The following is a 26,215-nucleotide window of genomic DNA, read 5'->3' on the forward strand; positions in this document are numbered from 1 at the left end:
CCTTTCCCCGAACTACTGACGTCTGACTAAAGAAAGCTCCGCGGAGACTAGGCCGCCTTTGGCCTTGCTGGGGGGAAGGACTGCTGGAGGAGAGCTTGAGGCGCTTCCCTGCTGGCCCTGGCCTCCCTTCCCCGGAGGGCGCGGAACCTTGCGCTCGGGGCCCCGGGGGCCGGAGGGAGCCTCTTGGGCGGCGGACCCAGCCCTTGGCCAGGCCTTGCTCGGCCGTCCCTCTTCCGCTCGCGCCCTTGGTTCCGCCCAGAAGAGCTCTGCCTGCCTGCCTGCCTGGGATGCTGCGTCCAGGTCAGCCCCGCCGGGAGAGGCCTCCTCCTCCTCCTCCTTCCCCAGACAGCCCCCTTAGGGCCGGATGCTGGGGGTCCTGGGAGTTGGCGCCCCCCCAAGCAAGGCTTGCCAGCCTGGTTCTCCCTGCCGGCGGCCTCTCCGCCTTGGCGCCGGGGATTCTGGGCCTTGTCGAAGAGGGCCGCCTCCTCCTCCGCCCCGCAGTCGGAGAGGCTCTCGGCCTTGGCTCCTCGGGAGGCCTTGGCCTTGGCCTCCCAGAATCCCTTGCCCTTGGCTGGCTTTGCTTGGGCTTCTGGGAATTGAAGTCCTCTGGGTTCCACAAGCCCCAGCCTTTCATCCTGGTCTGCCTGACTCCTCCTTCTCCCGGTCATTCTTAGGCTTTCCCCCTGTCTCAGGAGTTCAACTCTGGTTCTTCTTCTTATTATTATTCTTATTCTTATTATTATTATTATCATTATTGTGGTGATTCCATTTATTTGTATATCACCATAGGCCTTACATAGCACTTGACTAAGGAGAGAAAGCAACAGTCTGAAACAGAGACAAAAGCCTGCCTCCGGCGCGCAACCTAAAACCACAAGCAAAATTACAACGTTAATAAAACCAGACTGTAAGAAAGTTAAAACAATACAATCAGAGTGTAAATTCATACAACTCCCATGGTCATAAAATCAAGACAAAAGTTGGAAGGCTTTCCTGAAGAGAAGAGCCTCTAATTTAGACTCTCCATATTCACTAGGGTTTGGGGCACAAGACCCCTGTGAACATGGACAAACCACAAATAACAACAACACCTCTCTAGGACTCTCTAGGTCCTCCAATGCAACTCTATGGCCAACATCCAACAGACACTGACCATAGAACTGCACTGGAGGAGCTACAAAGGCCTAGTAGAGTCTCTTCTCTAGGAATCTCTGGGTCCTCCAATGCAACTCTGTGGCCAACGTCCAACAGACACTGACCATAGAGTTGTACTGGAGGAGCTACAAAGGCCTAGGAGAGTGTTCTCTCTAGGAGGAATCTCTAGGTCTTTCAGTGCAACTTTTAGTTCAAGTTGACCATAGAGTTGCACCAGAGGACCTAAAGATTCCTAGAGAGAACATATTCCTCAAATCCGCAAATATGGAGGGAGGGAGGAGTGTACTTGAATTGACTTGCAGCTTTGTTTTGGACAGTTTCATTTCAGGACTCTCAGGCCAAGAGACACCCGCTGCAACTCTCTTTCCCTGTTGTGCCTTTGTGTTTTCAGAGCTCAAGTGATGAAGAACTGGGGCCTCCTTGGGGGTGTTGCGGCTGCCCTGGCTGCCAGCGCCTATGTCCTGTGGGGTCCCCTCTCGGAGCGGAAGAGGCGCCAGCACGGTAGGGCTATGCGCCTCAGAGGGAGAGAGAGACCGAATAGAGAGGGATGAGGGAGACAGGCTGAGGCTTCTTTTCCTGGCCTCCGCTGCTTCTCTCAGGAGACGTCTCAGTTGTCTCTTTGAGAGGGATGGATCATTCCTTTTTGCTGCTGTTTCGTCTGGACCAACTGCTTTGGTTTAGAACCGCGGCTCCCCAACTTTGGACCTCCGTCTCCTTTGGGTTTTGGCTCCCATAAGCCCTTGCCAGCTTGGCCAAGAGTCAGGCACGCTAGGAGCTGAAGTCCAAAACATCTGGAAGGCCAACATTTAGGAAGCACTGGTTTTGCTCCCGACTCTCTCCCAAAATGGGAGACTGAGAGTGGCTTAGAATATGAGCTGAAACAAAATGGTGATGTGGTACAAAGGTTTCAAAAGCCTTAAGCCATCAATCCAATGAAAACGTTCCTTTAAAATCCAAAATGTAAGCAGCAGCGCACCCCTTTCGCATCCTTCCAGCCCAACAAGGCTGAAGGCTTGTTTAAGCAAGAAGGCTGCTGACTGCTGGCAAAGAGAGAGCTCTGTCTCTGTGGCCCCATCAGACAAACTGGGGAAGATGGTGGGACTGGTGCCAAACCCTTGCCTTTGACAGTCCTACCATTCAGGCAGGCTTAGATGGAGGGACATGGGCTTTTCGGAAGGCTGGTCCTAAGCTGTAGAGGCTCACTGTTGTCAGGCCTAACCTCACCATCGGACTATTGCAGCGTGCTCCATAGAGTGTCCCCTTGGACTTCTTTGGACCTGTGTAAAAGGTACCGCTCGCTCCAAGGAGAGATGGGAGAAATGGGAGCAAGGGAATCGGCCTGGAAAACCCAGCATCTTGCAAGATGGTTAGCCAGGATGTTAGGAGGACAGCGATGCCTGTGTCTTTCCCCAGGGCTGGTTCCAGGCCTGCTCAACCTGGGGAACACGTGCTTCATGAACTCCCTTCTCCAAGGGCTGTCGGCCTGTCCCTCCTTCGTCCGGTGGCTGGAAGGCTTCACTGCCCAGTGCCAAGCCGGCCAGAGAGAAAACGCAGAGTGCCGGTCCTTGTCCACGACGCTGCTGCACCTCCTGAAAGGTAGCAGTCCTCTTGTGGCATCTTGGCGGGTATAAAACGAGGCATTGTCTTTGTGAGAGCCGAGTCTTTGTAGATACTAACCCTAGGACCCATAATGGGGACCTGAAAGGCGCCTGTCCAACCACTGCTTAAAGACCTCTACGGACAGAGAGTCCTCCTCCCTCCAAGGCAGTCCTTTCTAGTTATCGTTTTTTAAAAAAAATTGCATGGTTTCAAGTGTTTTTAAATGTTCCAGTTGTGTGTGTGTGTATGTGGCAGGACAACGTGGGATGTGAATGCTGATGGATGGGATATTAAGATTTTGGAGCTTTTAGGCCATCTGCCAAAGCTGGGATGGGAACCTTGGGACCCTCTTGGCAGGGAAATGGGGAAGGCCAAAGGAAGGCAAACAGAAAATATGAGACATAGCCATGTTAGTCTGGATCTCGTAGCACTTTGCCCCTTCCTCATGGCAACGCCTGTGCCTTCAGCAGCCCAAGCCAAGACCATCTGGAGGGCTGCAAGATTTCCAGCCCTTTGCCAAAGCCACACAAGCCTAAAGTGCTTTCTCTAACCTGACTTTAAGACTGGAAGTGAATGGATTCTTGTTCATTTTCTCCTCTGGTCTGCGTTGACTCACCTTTGTGCGCAATACTTCCAGCTTTGTCCGGCCAAGAAGCCACAGAAGACGACCTTCTGGATGCGAGCGGCTTGTTGGAGGTCTTAAGGATGTACCAATGGCACATCTCTTCCTTTGAAGAGCAGGTAGATACTAGAATTCCCATTTGGCACAAAGTTAAAGAAACACACTGGTGAGGAAAAACAAGGCAGAGGCGTTTTGAAGTCTCCTTCTTTGGAGGTCTTTAAGCAAAGGCTGGATGGCCATCTGTCAATGGGGATGCTTTGGCTGTGAGTTCCTGCATGGCAAAATGGGGTTGGACTGGATCAGGACCCTTCTTGGGGTCTCTCCCAACTCTCTGATTCCAAGAGGTTCTTCCTAATGGTTCATGTTCCTAGTGCCCCCTGGGCAAGCCTTGTCCTGCAGTCATGCGCAGCCTGGTTTCTTTATGAGATGGACTCAGCCTGGGGTTCAAGTTTTTCTGGCGCTATGTTTTTGACAGGATGCTCATGAGCTGTTCCACGTCCTTACCTCCTCATTGGAAGATGAAAGAGACTGTCAGCCGCGGGTCACGCATCTGTTTGATGTGTATGCGCTAGAGGTGAGCCTTGGAAGGACGCTGGAGGGTTTTGGAGGTCCTCAAAAGAAGACCTGACTTTTTAAAAGACTGACGTCCGACCCTAGTAGGTCTCTCTAGCTACAACAAAGTCCACTTAGAATCATAGAGTCACTTAAACAATGTCAAATGCCCAAAATAATGGTTCAGATTGTGAAAGGTATTACACCGCTGAACAATTTAAACTTTGACTAACTGAAAAAGTGAAGGCGGCCTAAAACCACGTATTTGGATGAAATCTTTAGGTCCCAAACACTTTCATAAAAAGCCAGGTTTTCACTTGTACAAATTAAAACTTCACTTGTATGCTGCCTAGGGCAAAATAGAGGACTCAAGTGGCTTCTGTAGAAGAGCCTGGTCTTGGGCTAACACTCCCATCATCCCCAGCCAACATGCTCCCTGTGTTTTGTTATCCTATGAGAACTACTTATTCCTTGAATCTGTGAACCGCTTTGATCTCATTGGAAAAGCGGTATAGAAATAAAAATTTTATTATTATTATTATTATTATTATTATTACTATTATTATTATTACTTTGGTCCATTTTAAAAAAAACTACTGTTGCATTGAACTTAATAGTTTCTTAAACTGGAGGTTTGCTTGTAGCTGTACTGCCTTCCTTGCTATTTTTTAAGCTTAGTTTATGTTTAAAAGCCCTGGGCCTCTGTTTTAAGGAAAGAGCTTCACAGCCCAATCCTAAGTAAATCGACTCAGACTCACTGAGTTCAATGGGACTGACTTCCAGTACATGCATCTAGCAGTATTGCAATGCCGGCCGGGTGCATCCTGGGCGCAGTTACCTCCACTTTTGGTCCATTGAACTTATTGGGGGCTTACTTCTGAGTAAACTTGCAGGAGGTGCAAGTTCCCCTGCAGAAAACTAAAGCTGAGCTTCCTCCCATCCCTATTCTTTTCTTTTTCTTCACAGTGTTTCCATCTCCAAGCATGCAAATGTGAACGAGTGGAATGCCTTATGATATGCCAAATTTTTTATATATATATTAAACAAGCTTTATTTTCCCCCCATTTTGTTTGTGTAGCAGCCAGAAATGCCGCAAGAGCGAATACACTGCAGAACGAGAGGTAAAGGGAAAAAAGATGTTCGTTTGACTTAGTGATATGCGAAGGGTGTTGTACCATTTTCAAAAGTTGATATAATATTATATATAAATATATATATACTTTTAATTGTATTGTTTTATCTTAATATCTTTTAGTCGTGTAAACTGTACATTGACTTGTATCCGTTTAGTTGCATCGTTTTTAAATTACGATTATCCACTTATCCACTCTTTGACTAATCTTTGAATAAATTCTTCCTTTAATTAACTGATGATATATCTTAATTCAAAATACAGAATATACTCCTTTTCCTTATATGTTAGTCCAGATTCGCATTGTCACACAACTAGTCCCAGTTCTCGGGAAAGAGCAGGAGACAAATAAATATAATAATGATGTTAATAATAATAATAGTCTTACATTCTAGCAGTAAACTAGTGTTTGCTGATCCAACGTTGAGGCAGCGTGTCTTGTTTTTTGTGGTCCGCAGGGTCCTTGCATCCCTTGTCAAGCCACTGGAAGCTGCAGCACCCTTTTCATGGGAGGCTGACAAGCAACATGGTTTGCAAACATTGCAAGCATCACGTACGTATGCGCCTGTGCACGAGACGTTGAGCTGTCGGGGATGCTGTGATTGTGAGTTCCTGCATGGCAGATTGGGAGTTCCTGCATAGACAGGATGGCCCTTGGGGTCTCTTCCAACTCTATGGTTCTGTGCTGGGTACCTTCTAACTCTAGGATTCTGTGTATTCCTGCATGGCAGAATGGGGTTGGACTGGATGGCCTTTAGGGTCTCTTCCAACTCATAGAATCCTAGAGTTGGGAGAGACCCCAAGAAGGGCCCTGATCCAGTCCAGCCCCATTCTGCCATGCAGGAACTCTCAGTCAAAGCATCCCCGTTGACAGACGGCCATCCTTGGAGTTCTTTTTAAGATGAGGAATGTCAGGCCATAATGCCCAAACCCACCTAATGCCCAAATGCTTTTTCAGGTGGCCACGATCCTCTCCCTTTGGTTTTTCTGGGTTATTTTTTTTTTTGGGGGGGGGGGAGGGGGTTCCCTCCTTCTAAATGGTTGCAATACTAAGACTTAGTGGATGGTGGCAAGAGCTTTAAAAGCCAAAATGTGGCCAATCTGGAATTTCTGGAATGCAGCCCCATAGCAAATCTCTAAGGATGCATCCGCACCCCAGTAATAATCCAGTTTGGCACCACTTGGACTGCTGTGGCTCCATGCTATGGAATTCTGGGAATGGTAGTTGTGGCACCAGAGTGGAGCCCCATTGGGACTTCATAAATTCCCTCTTTTTCAGAGTCCGCTTAGGTATGACACCTTTGACAGCCTTTCCTTGAGCATCCCTGCCGCCATGTGGGTAAGTCCTCATTTGCTGGGTCCAAAGAAATCTCCAGAGATGATGATGATGATGATTACAATCCAAAGAAATCCTGGTGGTGGTGATGATGATGATGATTATAATGATGATGACGCAAATCGGGATACAAATATATATTCTTATATATAAGTATACACATATATAAGTATGCACTCATTGCTCCATATTTGCAGCTTTGATATTTGCGGATCTGATTAGTCACAGATTTGATTAATATCTCCTCTCTAGGAATATCCAGGTCCTCCAGTACAACTCTATGGTCAACTTTAACCAAAAGTCGCACTGAAAGACCTAGAGATTCCTAGCGAGAACACTCCGCTAGGCCTTTGTCGCTTCTCCAGGGCAACTCTATGGTCAGTGTCTGTTGGATGTTGACCATAGAGTTGCACTGGAGGACCTATAGATTCCTAGGGAGGTGTCCTCTCCGGTAAAAACATGGTGTTTTCGTTATTTGCGCTTTTTCCATATTCATGGGGGTCCTGTGCCCCTAATCCTAGTGTATATGGAGGGACAAGTGTGTATATATAAGATACATGAGATGATATTTATATATAAATATATAAGAATACACTTATATATATTCTTATGTAGCTTATATATATACACACACACACAAATTCTTAATTGTATTCTTATATATCTTACATGCTTACATATAAGTATATTCTTACATGCTTATATATATATATGTATGTATGTGTGTGTGTGTGTGTGTGTGTGTGTGTATCCCGCTGACTATTTTATTCTGCCTCCCTTTGTCCCTAGGGCCATCCCTTGACGTTGGACCACTGCCTCCATCATTTCATCTCCTCCGAGTCGGTCAAGAATGTCGTGTGTGACAATTGCACAAAGGTGTGTTGCTGTTAAGACGCTGCTGTCCAGTTGGTTTTGATTTATGCCAACAATTTACGGATTGAACCAGAGTAATGGCTGCAGCTGCACTGCAGAAATAATCCAGTTTGACACCACTTTAAAACTTTAATATTATATATATGTGTGTGTGTGTGTGTGTGTGTGTGTGTATAATTTTATATAATAATAATATATAATATTTTATTAATATCATTTTATCAATGTAAATATTGTAATATATACTGTTCCGGTGAGTTTTCTCATGCTGTGTCCAAAGTACAGCAGCTTCAGTGGAGTCATTTGTAATTACTATTTAATGAATATTTTTATTGTTTTATACAGCGTAGACATAACCAAATAGAACGCAACAAATTATGTAAACCAAAATTATTATTCCATTAACAGTTACTATTCCTTATGTTTGTCATGCTGCATAAATGGAGCAAAGTGTCACCTCTCAATCTGTCCCTCTTTTACATTAATACCAACATTCAAAATGGAAATACTGATATTTAATGTATTTAATGATAATGGATCGATGCCATCCTTTCCTTATCTCAGGGTGCCCTCTAGTGGTGGCATGGTGCAACTAAGCCACCTCTTTAAAAGTACAATTTTTGAACATTTTAGAGGGAAAATGTGTGTTTCCAGTGGTTTTTAATCTTTATTGGAAAGGACGTTTTAATTGTTTTTAACTGTTTCTAATCTTGTCTGCAATCATATTGCTTAATTGTTATTTTTTAGCTTCTGTAGGTGAATAATTTGATCATTTATAATTGATCATTTACAATCACATTTGCGGCTTTGGCTTTTGTAGGTTTGATTATTTGCGTGTCTGATTAATACGTTCTCTCTAGGAACTTCATATTGACCATATTTTGGAATAATTGAAATTTAATTATTATTAGGTTAAAAATTATAGTTTAATTAAAAGATATAGCTGTGTCAGTCTGCAGAATCAGTGCGTGGAGAGATCTTAATGCATTGGAGGGAAGTGGACCGAAGCCTAGGAAAGCGCATGCAGCCAATTTCGTCGTTTCAGTGGGTCTCAAAGGCGCGACAAGAGCTCTCTATTTAATTAATAGTTGAATTAATTAGAGCTCAACTATCCCCAGATAAATAGCTCGACCTGTAAAATGCTTTTCTTTTTCTCTTTGCTTTCCCTTTTCAGATCCAAAGGGCCAAAGGGACGGAGCCTGGGCACTTCGTGGAGAACCAGCGGACCACCTTTGTGAAGCAGCTGAAGCTGGGGAAGGTAAGGCCTCGATAATAATAATAATAATAATAATAATAATAATAATAATAAGGTTCCTTCAAGTACACTGGACCCAAGCCATGACTTTATAGTTTCCATATACATGCTATAAGGTCCCATCTATGCTAGAAGGCAGAATAGAGTCAGGCATAATGCAGGGATGCTACCATGCATTCATCCTTTTAGTCGAGAGCAACGTTTTTGGCTGACCCTATTCTTTCTCTGTTTGGGTTCAATGGAGACTAAATGTTCCTGGAGACTAAATCTATCAATGTCCAGCCAGGATGGCTTGCTATCCCTTCCACTTTCAGAGAGTAGCGGATGATGGAGGATGCAATTGTGCTCCTTGTAAAGCAATCCGACAATCTGACAAAGCCAACATTCTGGTATGGACAATTCAATGGACACCTGGCCAACTCAGTTGACCTGAAATCGCTGAAGGATGGATAGATGAGAGAATAGGAGTTAGTGTTTCTGGGACAGATTATTATTATTATTATTATTATTTACGGTATTTTTACCCCGCCCTTCAGCCCTAAAGGCTCTCAGAGCAGGTTACAATTATTAAGATTAGAAGATTAAGCTCTTGCCTTTCACCAGGGGATGGTTCTTTCTTTCTTTCTGTAAGAGTTAGAGTATGGTACATTGACCCCTGGATAAGTCGACTCAGGTTTTTGAGGTCAATTTTTTGACTAAACTTTCTGGATCCTATACAGTTGGCCTTCCTTATCCAAGGATTTTTTTACCCATGGATTCAAGCATCTGCCGCTTGAAAGTATTCCAGACAAAGTGTAAATTCCAAATTGCAAACCTTGATTTTGCCATTTTATATATTAAGGGACACTATTTTGCTGTGCCATTGACTTTAATAGTGTGAGTTTTTAAAGTAATTATTAGTGTATTGTGTTTTATTTATATGTTTTGTATGCATTTTATGGCTGTAATCCTGCCTCGATCCACCTGAGAGAGGCGGGAAAATATAAATTATTATTATTATTATTATTATTATTATTATTATTAATGGGACTTGAGCATCCATGGATTTTGTTATCCACTGAGGGTCCTGGGACCAAACCCCAACAGTCCCCAAGGTCCCCATTGTACAAATGTATATACAAAACCCCATACAAATGTTGGGGAAATACCCAACAAACGGCATCTTGGGAAAAGACTTGTGGCCATCTTAGGAAGCTCACACCTCTCCCTGGTCTTCTGGAAGTCCTGTTTAGGAAGCCCCCGCCATCTCTTTGTGGTGTGTGTGCTGCAACCGGATAGGCCCCATCTTCTCACTTTATACATCATAGAATCATAGAATAGAGTGACACTATTAGTTCCCTTGATCTAGACACTATACTTTTATTGATGCAGCCTAAAATCACATTGGCCTGGTTAGCTGTCGCATCGCACTTTTGGCTCACATTCAAATTGTGGTCTACTTGGACTCCCAGATCCCTTTCACACGTATAAATCTCGTTCAGCCAAGTGTCCCCCATCCTATATCTAGGCATTTATGCATCCTATGCCTATACATTTCTCCGTATTGAATTCAATTTTGTTAGCATGAAGAGGTGCCATTTTGCCTTGCAGCTCCCCCAGTGCCTCTGCATCCATTTGCAAAGGCTGAGCTGGTCCAACCATGGCGTGCCTCTGAAACACAATGAACACGTCCAGTTCGGCGAGTTCCTGGTCATGGATGTCTACAAGCACTGCTTCCCGGTGCAGAGAGCAACGCCCGTGGCCGGCACGCAACCCTTGCCGGATACAAAGACTGGTAAGTCCCCCGGAAGTCCAAGGCGTAGGAGAAAAATGTATTGGCCCTTGCAGTCTCTTCCAACTCTATGGTTCTATGGTACTTATAACCCAACGCCTGTCCATTCTTTTGCAGACGCTGAGCAGCCGGTGGCTGGCAGCAAATCCTCCTCCATGAACGGCACCCGCTCCCCTTTCTTGCTGACCCCTCCCACGGCTTCGGTTTCCGACCGCAGGCAAGTCCATAACGTTTCAAACAGGCGGCAGACATCTCCTAACACAGGGCTGCAGATGCGGCCCGGGGGCCGGATGCGGCCCGCCAAAGGATTTCTGGAGGCCCAGGGCCCCCGTTGTCAGGAGGGGGATGCCCTGGCTCCCAGAGTCCTCCCCGGTCACACGAGGCTTTGGAGGACGGGTGCAATGGACTCTTCCTGCAGACAAGAAAGAAAAAGAAGAAGGAAGGGAAGAAGGAAGAAAAGAAAGAAGAAAAAAAGAAAGAAAAAGAAGGGAGGGCGGGACAAAGGAAGTAGGGAAAGGAAGAAAGGAGGAAGGGAGGAAAGAAGGAAGTAAGAAATGAAGGAAGGGAGAAAAAAGGAGGCAGGGAAAGAAAGAAGGAAGGAAATAAGGAGGGAGGGAGGGAAGAAAGAAAGAAACAAGGAAATAATAAAGGAAGGAAAGGAGGGATGGAGTAAAGAGGGAGGGAGGGAAGAAAGAAGGAAGCAGGGAAAGAAAGAAAGGAGGGAGGGAGGGGACACTTTACCTCCTCCAAACGTGGCAACATTACTCTCTCTCCCCTTCCTCCTTATAGTCCGCCGGCGTACGTTTACCGCCTCGTGGCTGTCGTGGTCCACCACGGGGACATGCGCTCCGGACACTTTGTGACCTACCGCCGTTCACCGCCGCCGTCCAAAAACCCACCGGCCACCAGCTCCCAGTGGCTGTGGGTTTCAGATGACACAGTGCGCAAGGCGACCTTGCGAGAGGTCCTCGCGTCCAGCGCCTACCTGCTTTTCTATGAGCGTGTCCGGTCAAGACCCCCGCAGGACCAGGACCTCCGATCCTAGGAATGACCCCGGCCAGACGTGCCTCGAATCGGCAGAGACGCTTCCCCAAGGACCAGGGTTATCACCCATGCTCAGGTTATCGCAGCCAGGCCCTTCGCCAAAAAAGACGCTCGCTATGACGCAGAAGTGTTCCTACATGTGTCCCTAATGTTCCCCGACAGTGGATTTCAGGCCAAGAGACCGCTTTTAAGGGGTTTCGTCTTCAAGACGCCTTCGCCGCTGGCCGTGCAAAGAGGGGAACGTCTCGAAATGAACCCACAAGTGCCTTTTGGGTTCGTGGAGCAATAACGGCGGTGTCAAAGCCACGCAAGGCGGTAGACGTTGCCTTGAGCAAGACCAAGCTGATGCTCCATGTGCTTAGGGCTGCCATTTTGCGGCTGGCGGTGGAAACATTCAATGGCTGCTGCCGTCACCAAAAAAGACTTTAGTTTATGGCCACTCTCCGTGACGCTTTAAAGACTTACCTGTGGCGAAGCGACGCAACAATGGTGTATCTCCTTTCAAGCGAGCCCCAAAAATGACTACATTCCTCCCATTTCTTGATGGCTTCCACCGCCAAACAAAGCTCTGGTTTTAAACCTTTCAGACCTTTTGTATGTTATAAAGCTATTCCTGCCAAATAAGACCTGTTGTTTTTGCGTTGTTGTTGTTATTATTACCATCGTCGTCGTATTATTACCATTGATCTCATCTATTGATGGAGCTTTGCAAACCAAAGAGAAAGGGGACGAGACCAACCTGCTAAAGCCATACAACCTACTAAGAGGAACACTGCAAAGAAATAATAATAATAATGATAATGATGATGATGATAATAATTATTATTATTATTATATTTCCCACCTCTCCCACGGATCGAGGCAGGATTACATCGTTAAAATAATACGTAATACAAATATCAATAAAACACCAATACTGAATTTAGCAATACGCCTTTCAGCAGCGCAGAGAAAGCGACCCAGGTCTCTCCATTGCGCTGGTCTTTTCAATGTAAAAAACTTAGGCAGAAGAAGAGATTTGTATCATTGATGTGGTTTAATTACTTGATTACTATCCCATATGAGACCCTAAGCAGCTTAGGACAAAATACTTAACAATAATCTGTGTGAGAAACCAGAAAGAGGCCAGGAACCCAACAGGCACAACCTGTTCAATATCAACCAGACGCAGCTTGGAAATGTTACTTTTGGGACTTCAGCTCCCAAAATCCCTGGCTGAAAGGTTGACTGGCCATTGCCGGCTGGGGCTGGGATGCAGGATGGAGGTTGTAAGCAATCTGTATAAACCGCCTCTTAAGGATGAAGAGAATGTGACCGATATCAAGTCCCGGATCTGCCACAAAAAAGGGCTGGTTTTATATGGGAGGGTGCACCCCGGCCACATTTTGCCCTAGAAACACGCCTCACTTGGCGTCAAAGAATGCCATCATTGGGACCCATGATTGAAGGCAAGACTGTGAGGGAAACGGATCCAATGGTAGTCCACAAGGATGAGGAGGTCCTCCCCAGAGTGCAGGCGATCCGGAGCGTCGATGCAGGCAAGATGGCTGCCCATGCGCTCAAGGACCTCGCATCCAACGTTGCTGCAGGGACCGCATGCTGAGGCAGAGAAGACACTCGAAGGGCAGGCTCTAGAGCGCCCTCACTTTCCGAAAGGTCAGGTTGACCCTCGGGGCCAGGACCCTCTTGCGCCTGGGCAAACTGTGGTGCCAGAAGTGGTTGGTGGGGTGGTTCATCACCAGGAGGCTGCCATGATCCAGCGCCAGCCGGAGGGGCTCCATGCCACAGGATGGACGCTTGCCGCGGGAGGTGCTGTGCCGGAAGACCAAGTCCCTGCGGGCCCCGAAGGAGACCGAGGCGATGGGGCTGCCAGGGACCAGCTCCTTCTCATCATCTCGGTGCTCCCCCATGTGATCCTCCCCGTCTTTATACCTGCAGATGGAAGGATGGATGGATGGATGGATGACCCACAAATCCATTTCCATTCCGATCCCGAGTCAGGAGCGGGGGGGCCTTATCGCCGACCCCATTATAAAATCAGTACATAGAGCACCTTTGGAGCAAACTGAAATAAAGAAGTTGACAGCATCAGTTTTTCGTAGACCTCAGTCTACTTCCCCAGATGCATTTGGCGGAGTGGAAGCCAGGGACAGACACATCCACATGTCCCTCCATATTCACTAGGGTTAGGGGCACAAGACCCCCACTGTGAATATGGAAGAAACTGCAAATAACAAAAACACAATTTTTTTAGACCTGAGGGCACACCTCTCTAGGAATCTCTAGGTCCTCCAGCACAACTCTGTGGTCAGCATCTGACAGACACTGACCATAGAGTTGCACTGGAGGAGCTACAAATGCCTAGTATTCTCTCTAGGAATCCCTAGGTCTTTCAGTGCAACTTTTGGTTAAAGTTGACCACAGAGTTGCACTGGAGGACCTAGATATTCCTAGAGAGAAAATATTAATCAAATTCATGAATAATCAAAGCCACAAATATCAAAGCCGCAAACATGGAGGGATGACAGTATATGCCATTGGTAGGTGTCCATTCAAATTCAAAACCCTTTGTGTATGGAGATTAAATAGTAAGTCCAGTTTGAACTATGGTTGCTTGTGGACAAAGACATTGCCATTGGGTACGGAAATGAGGTGGCAAGGCCTAATAAAAATAATAATAATAATAATAATAATAATAATAATAATAATAATAATAATAGAGACCTTGTAGCACCTTAAGACTCACTGAAATAAAGAAGTAGGTATCATGAGCTTTCATAGACTTCGGTCTACTTCCTCAGATGCTTTTGTTGGAGTGGAAGCCAGGGACAGATATATGCCATTGGTATATGAGGATATCCATTTAAATTACAAATCCTTTTGTATATGGAGATGAAGCGCCATCATTTCCAATTTTAACTGGTGCACAAAGGCTTATGGGGAAACTGGTCTTTGCGCATGGAGGCGAACTGGTGGATCCAGTTTGGCAATGGGGCTAGCCACTGGCAAAGGGAATATATGGATGTAGGGCACCCCATCCTTAAAACTGGACCTACAACTTCATACACAAAGGATTTGTAATCTGAATGGTCATCCTCACATATCAGTGGCATGCATATGTCTGTGCCTGGCTTCCACTTCACCAAATGCATCTGAGGAAGTAGGCTAAAGTCTACGAAAGCCATGTATGGGCATGTTGCCACCCCTCTTCTAGATAGTCAGGAAGGACGGATGGCCATCTGTCAATGGGGATGTTTTGATTGAGAGTTCCTGCATGGCAGAATGAGGTTGGACTGGATGGCCCTTGCGGTCTCTTCCAACTCTATGATTCTATGACACAATCTCTGGGTTGTTGTGCACCACGCTTAAGGTGTGATTGTCCGTTCTCTGTACCATCCCACCAACGCCCCCCCCCCCCCAAACCCAATTACCTGTTTATCAGGACAAAATTGAAACTGTGCCCCGTGGCCATCCGGACGCGGTCCCTGATACGATCCAGAACTGGAATCCAGGGCCTGGGGGAAAAGGTGACCCCCGAGTAAGTGTAGGTCAACCCATCGTCCCCATAGGTCACCTGCTTCCTGGGGATGTTGTGCCACTTGCCGAAGACATGGAGTTTGGTGAGGTGCCCTGTTTGTGGAAGAGAAGGGAAAACTTTGAAAGAGGGAACTTCCTCAACTGAATATCTGTCCCAAGATTAAACAGGTTCCCTTGAGAATATAGGGGATTTTATTCTAAGTGGTCTAAGAATTCACATGAGGTTTTTGTGGGTTTTTCAAGCCATGTGGCCATGTTCTAGAAGAATCCCACTGGACACCCACAGGACAGGACCCCACTGGACACCCCACCGGTCACTCCTCTCCAGGATGAAGGAGAAGAGGAGCCATGGCTGATCCCTGGGCCCAGGATAGGACCCCACTGGACACCCCACCGGTCACTCCTCTCCAGGATGGAGAACAGGAGCCACTGCTGAGCCCTGGGCCCAGGACAGACCCCACTGGTCACTTCTCTCCAGGATGAAGGAGAAGAGGAGCCATTGCTGAGCCCTGGGCCCAGGACAGACCCCACTGGACATCCCACCGGTCATTCCTCACCAGGATGAAGGAGAAGAGGAGCCATGACTGAGCCCTGGGCCCAGGAGAGGGCCCTACTGGACACCCCACTTGTCACTCTTCTCCAGGATGAAGAGGAGGAGCCATTGGCCCAGCTTTCTTATCTATTAGGTTTATTTTGAATCTTGATCCTCTCCTCTTGAGGTTCCAGGTTTTCTACCTACCTTCAAAATAGACTATTTCCTTTTCGAGTTCGCGGAAGATCCTGTCGGCTTCGTCTCTGCTAAAGAGGACCTTGTAGTCGCAGCTGAGTCCCTCTGCCCGGATCTCTTTCCAAGGGTTCCCTGTGGAGGGGGTCTCATTGTTTTGAGGGGATGCCCACAACTTGGGCCGCTTGTCCTCCGGTCCCCCTTCCTCCTCCTCCGCAAGGGCTGCATCCCCCGCCTTTGGTCCAAGGGGTGTCCTTTTAGTCTTTCCGGCCGTGGCCTTGAGGGACCCCTGGATGAGGAATTTGTCCATCTCCGATAACCATGCGCCTGAGGATGGGAAAGGGACAAGGACACCCAGTTAGGTCTGGACTCTGACAGCGGTCATGCTCCATTCCAGCACAGTTCGAAAACACAGATTTAAATCAAGAACCGAGATGTATATCCTCTGACAGGGCAGATATCATGTGCTCCTGAACTAATAATACAGTGATTCGGAGTCACCTGTGGGGAGAGGAATCATATAATAGTAAGTGTAGTGCTCCTGTGCCTTCAAGCTGCTTCTGTTGTATGGCAACCCTGAAGACAACGTTTCTGGGGATTTTCTTGGCCATATTGGCTGAAGGGAGCTTTGGCTTTGTAGGGCAGCCTTTGCTAAGGAAACACAAGCATTTAAATATCACAGATGTCATAGCCAAGCCTGTTAGGGTCTAGCTTTAAATCAGCAGAGTTGCTGAATTAAGATTGTTTTAATTATTGTTACTATTATTATTATATAATATTACAGTATTATTATAATATAATATATAATCAACAAGATAGAATAAATAATTTATATATATAATAGTCTTTATTATAATATTTTATGTGTTTATATATATATATATATATATATATATTTTTAATGAAATAAAATAATATATATTTGTATATCTATAAAAATATAATAAAATAACATATATATATATATATATTTACATATAATATATTACATAACATATTATATATACATTATATGTTATATATGTTATTTTGATTATATATATATATATATAGTATAAAGTATCTAATATATAATATATAATTATATATATTTATTTTATATTATATTTGAATATTTATACATATAATTCATACAATATATTATATTATAATATAAAGGGGTATATTATTGTAATATATATATTATAATTAATATTATATTATATACAATTTATTATTTATTTTATTATATGTGCAATATATTATATAATATATAATATTGTGCGTGTATATATATATATATATATATTAAAATAGAGTAAAAATATAAAATTTATATATAATTATATATTATATCATAATAATACATTTACTTTATACCAAAATAAGTAAAATATAATAAAATAAATAATATGGCGCTGTATAAATAAACACAAATAATAATAATGGAGAGAATGTCCCAAAAGGAGTTTGTTTATTTATTTATTTTTATATAGTGTGTGTGTATAAAATGTTTGTATATGTACAATTTATATGTATAATATATTTTATTATAATATATAATATTATGACTAGATAGATAGATAGATAGAAAGATAAATTATATATGTCAGCTTATATCTGGCGTCCCACAAGGCGCCATCCTGTCCCCCATGCTATTTAACATTTACATGAAGCCACTGGGAGAGATCATCCGGAATCATGGAGCTCGGTGTTATCACTACACTGATGACACCCAGATCTACCTCTCTATGGCTCCGACTGATAGTGACTAAGGATGGCATCTCTCCTCTGGACGCCTGCCTGGGGTCAGTAATGGGCTGGATGAGGAAAAACAAACTCAAGCTGAATCCAGAGAAAACAGAGGTACTCGTGATAGGTTCCCCAGGTCCAGGCAGGGAGATTTGTCATCCAGTCCTGGACGGGGTCACACTTCCCCTAAAGGACAAAGTCCGCAGTTTGGGAGTACTCCTGGACTCATCTCTACAGTTATCATCTCAAGTGGATACGATGGCCAGGAGTGCTTGGTACCAGCTTCGACTGATACGTCAACTGCGTCCCTGTCAGGATCGAAAGGACCTTGAAAGAGTAGTACACTCACTGGTAACTTCTCGTCTAGATTTCTGTAATGCGCTCTACATGGGGCTACCTTTGTACCAAGTTTGGAAGCTTCAACTAGTTCAAAATGCTGCAGCCAGATTGGTCGCTGGAACTTCAAGACCAGACCACATAACACCTGTATTAAAATCTCTTCACTGGCTGCCAATTAGCTTCCGGGCCCAATGCAAAGTGTTGGTTATCACCTTTAAAGCCCTACATGGCTTGGGCCAGAGTTACTTGAGGGAACACCTCTCCCTACACAATCCACCCTGCACCCTCAGAACAACAGGAAAGTACTTACTTGAGTACTCCAGGGTGAGATTGGCTGTAACTCACCAACGAGCATTCACAGCAATGGCTCCGATGTACTGGAATAAACTCCCTTGAAGAGATTCAACTCAGCTCCTCTCTGGATGCTTTCAAGAAGGTGTTGAAAACCTATCTTTTCCGCCTAGCATACCCTCCTGACTCTTTATAGAGAAAGTTATCCCCTAATTGAAGTGTACCTCAAGATGTTTAAATTATTTTTTATACAATGTTTTATGGAATGTATTTGTGATTGTAATTGTATTGTTATATGATGCGATGTATACTTTTCTCTTGAATCTGTGAACCGCTTTGATCTTATTGGAAAAGCAGTATAGAAATAAAGATTTTATTATTATTATTATTATTATTATTATTATTATATATTATATATATAATGTCATAATATTACGACATTACATATATATATATATATATAATGTTATATATGAATAGTCTGTGTGTTTCTTTCCTTTCCTTTCCTTCCTTTTGGAAGGCTGCTGCCTGTGTTTCAGGAGGAGCAAAAGGGGACAGTTTGCAAAGAGGGCGAGGGGGTTTACATGCAGGAAATCCCTATCTAATCTGAGGAAGGGAAGAAAGAGTGCAAAAAACAAACCCTGAATACACGTGTCTCTGCCTTCAAACGTTACGAGAGGCTAAAAACACGCAAGTTGAGACGAAATAGGGAGAAAGAGGACTGCGCATGTGCACATCGCCCCTCCGACTTACCCGCCTCAAGGCTTCGGCGGCGACCCTCAAGCCTGGAACCTATTGCGCATGCGTAATTCCAGCAGGTGCGGAGGCCACGCCCACTCCTCGGGGATCCAGCCAATCGGAGGGGTAGCTCCGCCCCTCGCTCCCGGGTGCGCATGCGCAGTCTGTTTTTGCGCCAATTTTGAGCCGTGAGGGGAAGAGACCCGAGGCGGCGCGGAAGAAAGACACCAGCGAAAGGCCCGCAGAGGAAGAGGAAAGAGAGGCCATGATTGGGCAGAGGACGCTGCGGTCCTTCTTCTCCCCGCTCCCCGCCGGAGAGAAGCGGAGCCGCGTCTCGGAGCCGAACCAGGACGCCGAGGAGGTATGTTCTCCTATTAGTCCCCTTAACAGTTAATACTAGTGTTACGATACGGTTCTCCCAGCCATTAGGAAGCGCCGATAGAGGCCCTCAGCCAATAGGAAGTGGAGGGAGGCGGGACTTTAGAACCGTCTTTATTAGTCCCTCTAGGCCTCCTAACAAATAGGAAGCTCCACTCTAGGGCTCTCAGCCAATAGGAAGCGGGGATGGGCGGGACTTGAGAACCCCACCTTCACAAGCCACTCAGGGCGTCCCAACCAATAGGAAGCTCCACTCGAGGCCTCTTAGCCAATAGGAAGTGCAGAGATGAGGGACTTTAGAACACCAGGCGCTGCGTTGAAATTAAAGCGGCGCGGGAGCCCAGCTGGAGGCTCGGGGCGGGGTTTACCTTCACCTCGCGGCATTGGCCACGCCCCCTTTGAGCCCTCTCCCAATTAAGGCGGTGGGCGGAGCGACGAAGCTAGTGGGTGTGGCCAATAGGGCCAGTGGGAAGCTTGGGAGGGGTGTGGTCTTCCTCTTGTGATTGTTTTTCCCGCGAAAAGGCGCCCCCACGTGGCCGGAAGTGTGCTTTGTTTGGCTCTGGCCGCCATGCTTGCCATGCGACGCATCTTCCTGACTGTCTCCTTCTCTCTTTCCTTCCAGGCGCCCAAGAAGCCCAAGGCCAACTCCACCTCCGCCGCAAGATGGCCTCCTGCAACTGCTGCTGCCGCACTGACCCCAGAACAGCTGGAGCGCATCCGGAAGAACAAAGAGGCGGCCCAACAGAGGCAGGCCTCCCGCACCGTCGTTGTCCCTGCGGCCCCTGAGATGGCGCCTGGATGGAAGGCCGCCCTGGCCCCTGAGTTCGCCAAGCCCTACTTCCCCCAGGTGGGCCACAGCAGCAACACAGCTTTTTCCAAACTCTGCTCCTTGAGGACTCCAACTCCCAGAAGCCACCAACAACAACAGCACTCAGGGATTCTGGGAGTGCCAGAACATCTCCAGGACCAGAGTTTGGGACCACTGCAGCTACATGGTGCTTATGTCGCTATTCCGCTCTCTATGGTCAGATTTTGATCATAGAGGTGGAGGACTTAAAAATTCCTAGAGAGAATAGTTCTCTAGGCATTTGTAGGCCCTCCATGATTCTATGATCAACCTCTGGGAGATGTTGACTATAGAGTTGCGCTGGAGGACCTAGACATTCCTTGGCACAACACTTTTCTAGGCAATTGTGTGATTCTATGGTCAACTTTTGTTGGATGTTGACCATAGAGTTGCACTGGAGATTCCTAAAGAGAACACTTCTCTAGACATCCAAGTCCACCAACATGATTCTGTGATCACCTTTTGGCAGATGTTGGCCATAGAGTTGCCCTGGAGGACCTGGGGATTCCTAGAGAGAAGGCATTTGCAGGTCCTCCAGCATGATCTTTTGGCAGGTGTTGACCACAGAGTTGAAGGACCTAGAAAGAGGTGTTTGTAGGTCCTCCAGCATGATTCTGTGATCAGCTTTTGGACAGTGTTGACCATAGAGTTGCCCTGGAGGACCTACAAATGCCTAGAGAAGTGCTCTCTAGGAATCTTAGAGTCAGAAATGTGTTGTTTTACGTTGGGGGTGTGTGTGTGTTTCTTCTGGGAGCTTCTTTCCTAGGGAGGTAATGCTATTGCCCCAGCTTCCCACCCAGATCTGGATGCTGCCTTGTTGCAATATCTCCGTTTCCTTGCTCCTTTGTCGAAATGCCTAGAAGTCTCTCTCTCTTCTTCTCCCCCAAACCAGCTTATGTCTTACGTCGCGGAGGAACGCCGCCGCTACACTGTCTATCCTCCTCCCGACCAGGTCTTCACTTGGACCCAGATGTGCGACGTCCGTGATGTGAGTCAACCGCTTTGCCAGCATTTATTTTGATCTGCTTTCCTCTGCTTTGGTCCCAGTAAAGGGAGGTGGTCGCTTAGCCAAAGCCCCCTTGCAATCTCAGTTAATTCTGAGCTGAGCTTCGTGGCTCACGGCGCTCTTAGCCCAAGCGACGCTGTCAGGTGGCCTCTAGGATTATCATTGGATGTTTATAAAGCGCTGAATGTTTGCACAGCACTGTATATGCTGAATAGAATGACTCAGGCCCCATTCGGTGTCCCTCCCAAGAGGCTGGATGGCCATCTGTCAATGGGGATGCTTTGATTGTGATTTCCTGCATGGAAGATTGGGGTTGGACTGGGTGGCCCTTGCAGTCTCCTCCAACTTTATGGTTCTAACTATTAAACTGTGCAGAACCTATAATCATAAGAGACCACAAGGGCCATCCAATCCAACCCCAATCTGCCATGCAGGAACTCACTCAAAGCATCCCCACTGACAGATGGCCTCTAAGTAAGGAGACTCCACCGCAGTCTCTATTGAGGGAGTGTGTTTGAGTGTCAGACAGCCCTTACTGTCAAGAAGTTCCTCCTAATACTGAGCTGGAATCTCTGCTCCTATAGCTTCCATCCATTGCTCCATTGTCTCCTAGTCTCTGGAGCAGCAGAAAATAAGCTTGCTTCCTCCTCAATATGACATCCCTTCAAATACTTAATCAGGGCTATCATCTTAGTTCTTAACCTTCTCTTCTCCAGGCTAAACATCCCCAGCTCCCTATGTCTTTACTTATAGGGCTTTATGGTTTGCAGACCCTTCGCCGTTTTAGTTGCCCTCTTTTGGACACATGGCTCCAGTTTCTCAATGTCCTTTTTGAATTGTGATGCCCAGAACTGGACACAATATTCCAGGTGGGGCCTGACCAAAGCAGAATAGCGTGCAAAGGTCTGCAGTGTTGAATCCTTCCTTTCTCCACAACTTTGTATTCAGGTAAAAGTGGTCATCTTGGGCCAGGATCCGTATCATGGGCCCGGTCAGGCCCACGGCCTCTGCTTCAGTGTCCAGAGACCAGTCCCACCTCCACCCAGGTAAGAGAACAAGGCATTCAGCTCACCATTGCTGTTAGTGTCAGGTGTGCTGACATAACTCCCCATTCGTCCTCCATTTAAAACGGTTAAAGGTCCGCTGGTAGTAAGCATGTGGCATGCACGGCGGTTGCGTTCCGAAGGCCATAAAGGATCCTGACAGTGTACCTTGTTTTTGTCTGCAGCCTGGAGAACATTTACAAAGAGCTTACTACTGACATCGAAGGCTTTTCTCATCCTGGCCACGGAGACTTGACTGGTTGGGCTAAACAAGGTGATCTCTGTTTGTTTAAACCCTGAGCTTCAGGTACAGCTTGTCTAAAAAACCCTCTAGGACCTACAAAGGCCTAGTAGAGTGTCCTCTCTAGGAATTGCTAGGTCCTCCAAGGCAACTCTGTGGTCAACATCTGACAGACACTGAGCATAGAACTGAGCTGGAGGAGCTACAAAGGCCTAGTGGAGTGTCCCCTGTAGGTCCTCCAGCGCAACTCTGTGGCCAACACTGCTCATGAAAGCTATTTATTATTGTTGCTAAAGGCCAGTGGCCGGATAGGGGGTTCTGTTACTCCACCTTGCTCTTGTGGGGGTCCGACCCTGCTGCTGTCCTTGAAGGCCTTGCCTCCTGTCGCCTTTGCCTCCTAGGGGTGCTCCTGCTGAACGCCGTCCTCACGGTCCGGATGCACCAGCCCAATTCCCACAAGGAGAAGGGCTGGGAGCTGCTCACGGATGCAGCGGTCTCCTGGCTGGACAAGAACCTGGACGGCCTGGTCTTCCTCCTCTGGGGGGCCTATGCGCAGAAGAAAGGCGGCTCCATCAACCGGGTAGGGACACCCTTCCTTCCCCGTCCTCCCGAGAGTCACCATTCAGAGGCGTAGGACGGCCTCTTAGTGGGGTGGCTGTGGAGAGCGCCTGAGTCTAGGAAATGGGTGAAAGAAAGGAGCTCATTGTGTCCTCATAGAATCATAGAGTGGGAAGAGACCCCAAGATGGGCCCTGATCCAGTCCAACCCCATTCTGCCATGCAGGAACTCTCAATCAAAGCATACCAAACAGATGGCCATCCAGCCTCTGTTTAAAGACCTCCAAGGAAGGAGATCCCACCATAATCTCCTTTGAGGGAGTGTGTTCCACTGTCTAACAGCCCTAATGTTTAGGTAGAATCTCTTTTCCTGGAGCTTGCATCCATTGCTCCATTGGGTCCTAGTCTCTACAGCAGTAGGAAACAAGCTTGCTCCCTCCTCAATATGGCCTCCCTTCAGATACTTAAGCAGGGCTATCATGCCACCTCTTAACCCTCTCTTACTCTCAGGAAGTTCCTCCAAAGGTTGAGCTGGAATCCCTTTCCATGTAGTTTGCATCCATTGCTCCATTGGGTCCTAGTCTCTGGAGCAGCAGAAAACAAGCTTGCTCCCTCCTCAATATGACATCCCTTCAAGTATTTAAACAGGGCTATCGTATCGCCTCTTAGGCTAAACATCCACAGCTCCCTAAGTCTCTGCTCACAGGGCTCCATGGTTTCCAGACCCTTCACCATTTTTAGTCTCACTCTCCCACGGAGGCCACGTTTTTTGGGGCGCCCCCCTTTCAAGCACTTTTCTACCACAGATGACAACCGGCCCCCGCCTTGGGCTTCCGGTTGCCACAAAGTCTCTTTAATCCCTCTCCTCTCTTCCAGAAGCGGCACCACATCCTTCCGACAGCGCACCCTTCCCCTCTTTCGGCGCACAGGGGCTTCTTCGGCTGCAAGCATTTCTCCAAAGCCAACGAACTGCTGAGGAAGTCTGGGAAGGAGCCCATCGACTGGGGAGCGCTGTAGCCATTGGACCCAGAAGTTGGCACCAACCATGACGTTTCTGCCAGACTCTCCTTGCGGTGCCTTTGAATTTGTTTTTCATCAAACAGGTCTGGAGCTCAACACGACACTTCAGACGCCTTAATCTGGAGTAAATCTGAATGAAGAGAATGCTCCCCGAGAACCATTATTATTTTTACGTCCCCGACTCCTTCGGAGAGGAGCGTTTATCGGCCTAAAGGAACAGTCTTGGTTTCAGTCCCATTCTGTGCTGCATTTGCTTACAAGTTCATTGGGTTTTTTCATTCTTTGGGATATTTTCCAACAGCAAAGAAGCTGGTTTCTTTCCTTTCGGTTCCACTCCAGTTCCTTTCTGGAAACATTTGGACGGTCAAGGATGTCCCGAATGATGCTTGGCTCAGTCTCCCAAATTTGTTGCCTTGTCAGTTCCTGACTTTGTCAGTTGCTGTGGATTGCAGTCTCCTTGCTGGGTTGTTTTTATAGGGCTGCAGGAATTGGGCAGCCCACGGATTTCATTCTTTTTCCCCGTTGTTTGTGGGTTGGGTTAGAAGGGTATTGTCTGTGCCAGAAATTAAGCGTTCTTGGAGTGTTAACAAGAGATGACCCAGAGCCTGGGGTGCTGATTTCCAAAGAAGGGATGCCATTTTTGCCATTCGAACAGATCTTTCTGCGTGGGAGTGCGGACTCACTTGCCCCTAAGTTTTGGAAGCCTTTGCAGCTTTTGTTCCTTATTATTTGTGAGTGTGTTCTTTAACTCTTCTCTTGCTGTTTAAATCCATAAAAGTTAATTGAAAGTTAGAGTTGTCTGTAGGGTTTGTAATGGTTGTCCATAGGGTTGCATCCACACAGGAGAGTCCTGCACACCCTTCTTTGCCAGAGGACGATGGGCGTTGCAATGGACTGGCCGCAGGGGTCCCACGTTTGGAGCGGTGGTCATCAAGAGATCTAGGATCCCATAATTATTTCCGCCACCATCAGCAGCAAAAACATTTGGGTATTATTAGGTGCCTTTTATGGACTCTTTCCTTGTTAACACTAGCACCAATTTTGTTGTTGATGCTTTATAGGTATTGCAAAATATTTTTTAAATAAACATATTTTTTGGATATGTTTGTGTCGATGTTCTTGTTTTTGCTCCTTGCCTGCCTTCCAGGGAGGGCCTTTCTTCGGTTTTACCATTTTGAATAAATGAAAATATCATTTTAAAATGCTTCTTCTGCAGAAGGGAATCCAAACTCTACACACAGTTTAAATATAGGGTTGGCACAAATACATATAGACTTGGAGGAGGAAAGAGGGAAGAATAACTGTCATCTTTCGGCCTGTGAAGGAGAGAGTAGGCTGGCCCAGTTCCACCAGGGCTAGCCTGACGAAGGGTCCATCTGCCTTGGTCCAGGCCTCAGAGGGAGAGAAGAATGCTGGACCTGATCCCCTCCCCCCCCCCCCACCATTCCCTTCTCCTTTTGTGTCATGTCTTTTTAGTTTGTAAGCCTGAGGGCAGGGAACTGTCTGTTATCCCCTCTGTTGTAAACCGCTCGGATTCCCAGTGATTGGGCGGCATATAAATAAAACATATTATTATTATTAATAATAAGGAAGGAGAAAGGGGGAAATGGGGAGAGAGAAAAGGGAGGTTGATTAGAGATATTTATTTATTTATTGCGAATATTTATTTTGAGATTTTGGTGGAAATGGATGTGAATGATGCTTTGTGGGTTGTATGTGACTTATAATGTTCGGGCTATCTAGAATAAACGAAGGTTTACTCAGCGGTCTCAAAGTGGATTATTGTTTAGGACCTTAGTTGGCTATTTACAGTGTTTACCCTGCTTTATTATTCCTATTATTAGGTTCTTTAGGTATTTAGTGGGCCCTTCTTTGGTTGTTAGTAATAGTAGTTATTTAATTTGTGACTTATAGTGTTAGTTATCAGTTAGTTATACAGTCGGCCCTTCTTATACACGGATTTTTTATACACGGATTCAAGCATCCACGGTTTGAAAATGTTCCAAAAAAGTATAAATTTACCTTGATTTTCCATTTCTTATAAGGGACACCATTTTGCTATGTCATTATATTTAATGGGACTTGAGCATACACGGATTTTGTTATACACGGGGGATCTTGGAACCAAACCCCAGCATATAACAAGGGTCCACTGTAGTAGCAGGAGTTATTGTTTAGTTAGTTATAGCAGTAGGAAATAGCATTTATTTGTTTAGGTAGTTAGAGGGTTAGTTATTATTAAGTTATAGGTAGTTATTAGAATTGGAGGGATGAAGTGGAGCTGAACCTTACACTAGAAGGCCTTACTTGGATAGTTTTTCTTTTATCATCCTTATTATTATTTATTATTCTTTACTATTCCGTTATTATCATTAGTAGTAATAGTAGACTTTCAGTTAGTTTAGCTATTTACAGTATCCTCCA

The 26,215-nt window shown here is 46.0% G+C and overlaps 3 protein-coding genes across 5 annotated transcripts; 2 read left to right on the forward strand and 1 right to left on the reverse strand.

Annotated features, from left to right (window-relative positions):
• Positions 1–22: 22 nt before the first annotated feature.
• On the forward strand, positions 23–11,963 carry USP30 (ubiquitin specific peptidase 30). Of its 3 annotated transcripts, XM_089489900.1 has the most exons (13): positions 23–300; positions 1,547–1,656; positions 2,569–2,751; positions 3,392–3,495; positions 3,852–3,950; positions 5,007–5,049; positions 5,519–5,613; positions 6,340–6,399; positions 7,186–7,272; positions 8,444–8,527; positions 10,115–10,298; positions 10,413–10,512; positions 11,085–11,963. In XM_089489900.1, the coding sequence occupies exons 2-13, from the start codon at positions 1,557–1,559 to the stop codon at positions 11,338–11,340; spliced, it is 1,395 nt and encodes a 464-aa protein (XP_089346026.1). In that variant the 5' UTR covers positions 23–300; positions 1,547–1,556; the 3' UTR covers positions 11,341–11,963. The 3 variants fall into 3 exon arrangements, with proteins under 3 accessions (XP_089346026.1, XP_089346024.1, XP_089346025.1); XM_089489898.1 differs by lacking the exon at positions 3,852–3,950 and having other exon boundaries at positions 222–300; XM_089489899.1 differs by lacking the exons at positions 3,852–3,950; positions 5,007–5,049; positions 5,519–5,613 and having other exon boundaries at positions 222–300.
• A 684-nt stretch (positions 11,964–12,647) lies between these two features.
• Positions 12,648–18,872, reverse strand: ALKBH2 (alkB homolog 2, alpha-ketoglutarate dependent dioxygenase). Its single transcript, XM_089489910.1, has 4 exons — positions 18,715–18,872; positions 15,616–15,927; positions 14,771–14,969; positions 12,648–13,271 (listed from the first exon to the last, which is right to left on the reverse strand). The coding sequence occupies exons 1-4, from the start codon at positions 18,854–18,856 to the stop codon at positions 12,971–12,973; spliced, it is 954 nt and encodes a 317-aa protein (XP_089346036.1). The 5' UTR covers positions 18,857–18,872; the 3' UTR covers positions 12,648–12,970.
• Positions 18,872–24,853, forward strand: UNG (uracil DNA glycosylase). Its single transcript, XM_089489911.1, has 7 exons — positions 18,872–19,060; positions 19,700–19,924; positions 20,817–20,912; positions 21,879–21,976; positions 22,159–22,247; positions 22,616–22,794; positions 23,648–24,853. Exons 1-7 carry the CDS (start codon positions 18,965–18,967, stop codon positions 23,786–23,788), a joined length of 924 nt encoding a protein of 307 aa, XP_089346037.1. The 5' UTR covers positions 18,872–18,964; the 3' UTR covers positions 23,789–24,853.
• The last annotated feature ends 1,362 nt before the right edge of the window (positions 24,854–26,215 follow it).

Source organism: Sceloporus occidentalis, unplaced genomic scaffold (assembly GCF_023333645.1).
Source record: "Sceloporus occidentalis isolate IW3139 unplaced genomic scaffold, rSceOcc1.0.p SCAF_41, whole genome shotgun sequence".
Classification (NCBI taxonomy): Eukaryota; Metazoa; Chordata; class Lepidosauria; order Squamata; family Phrynosomatidae; genus Sceloporus; species Sceloporus occidentalis.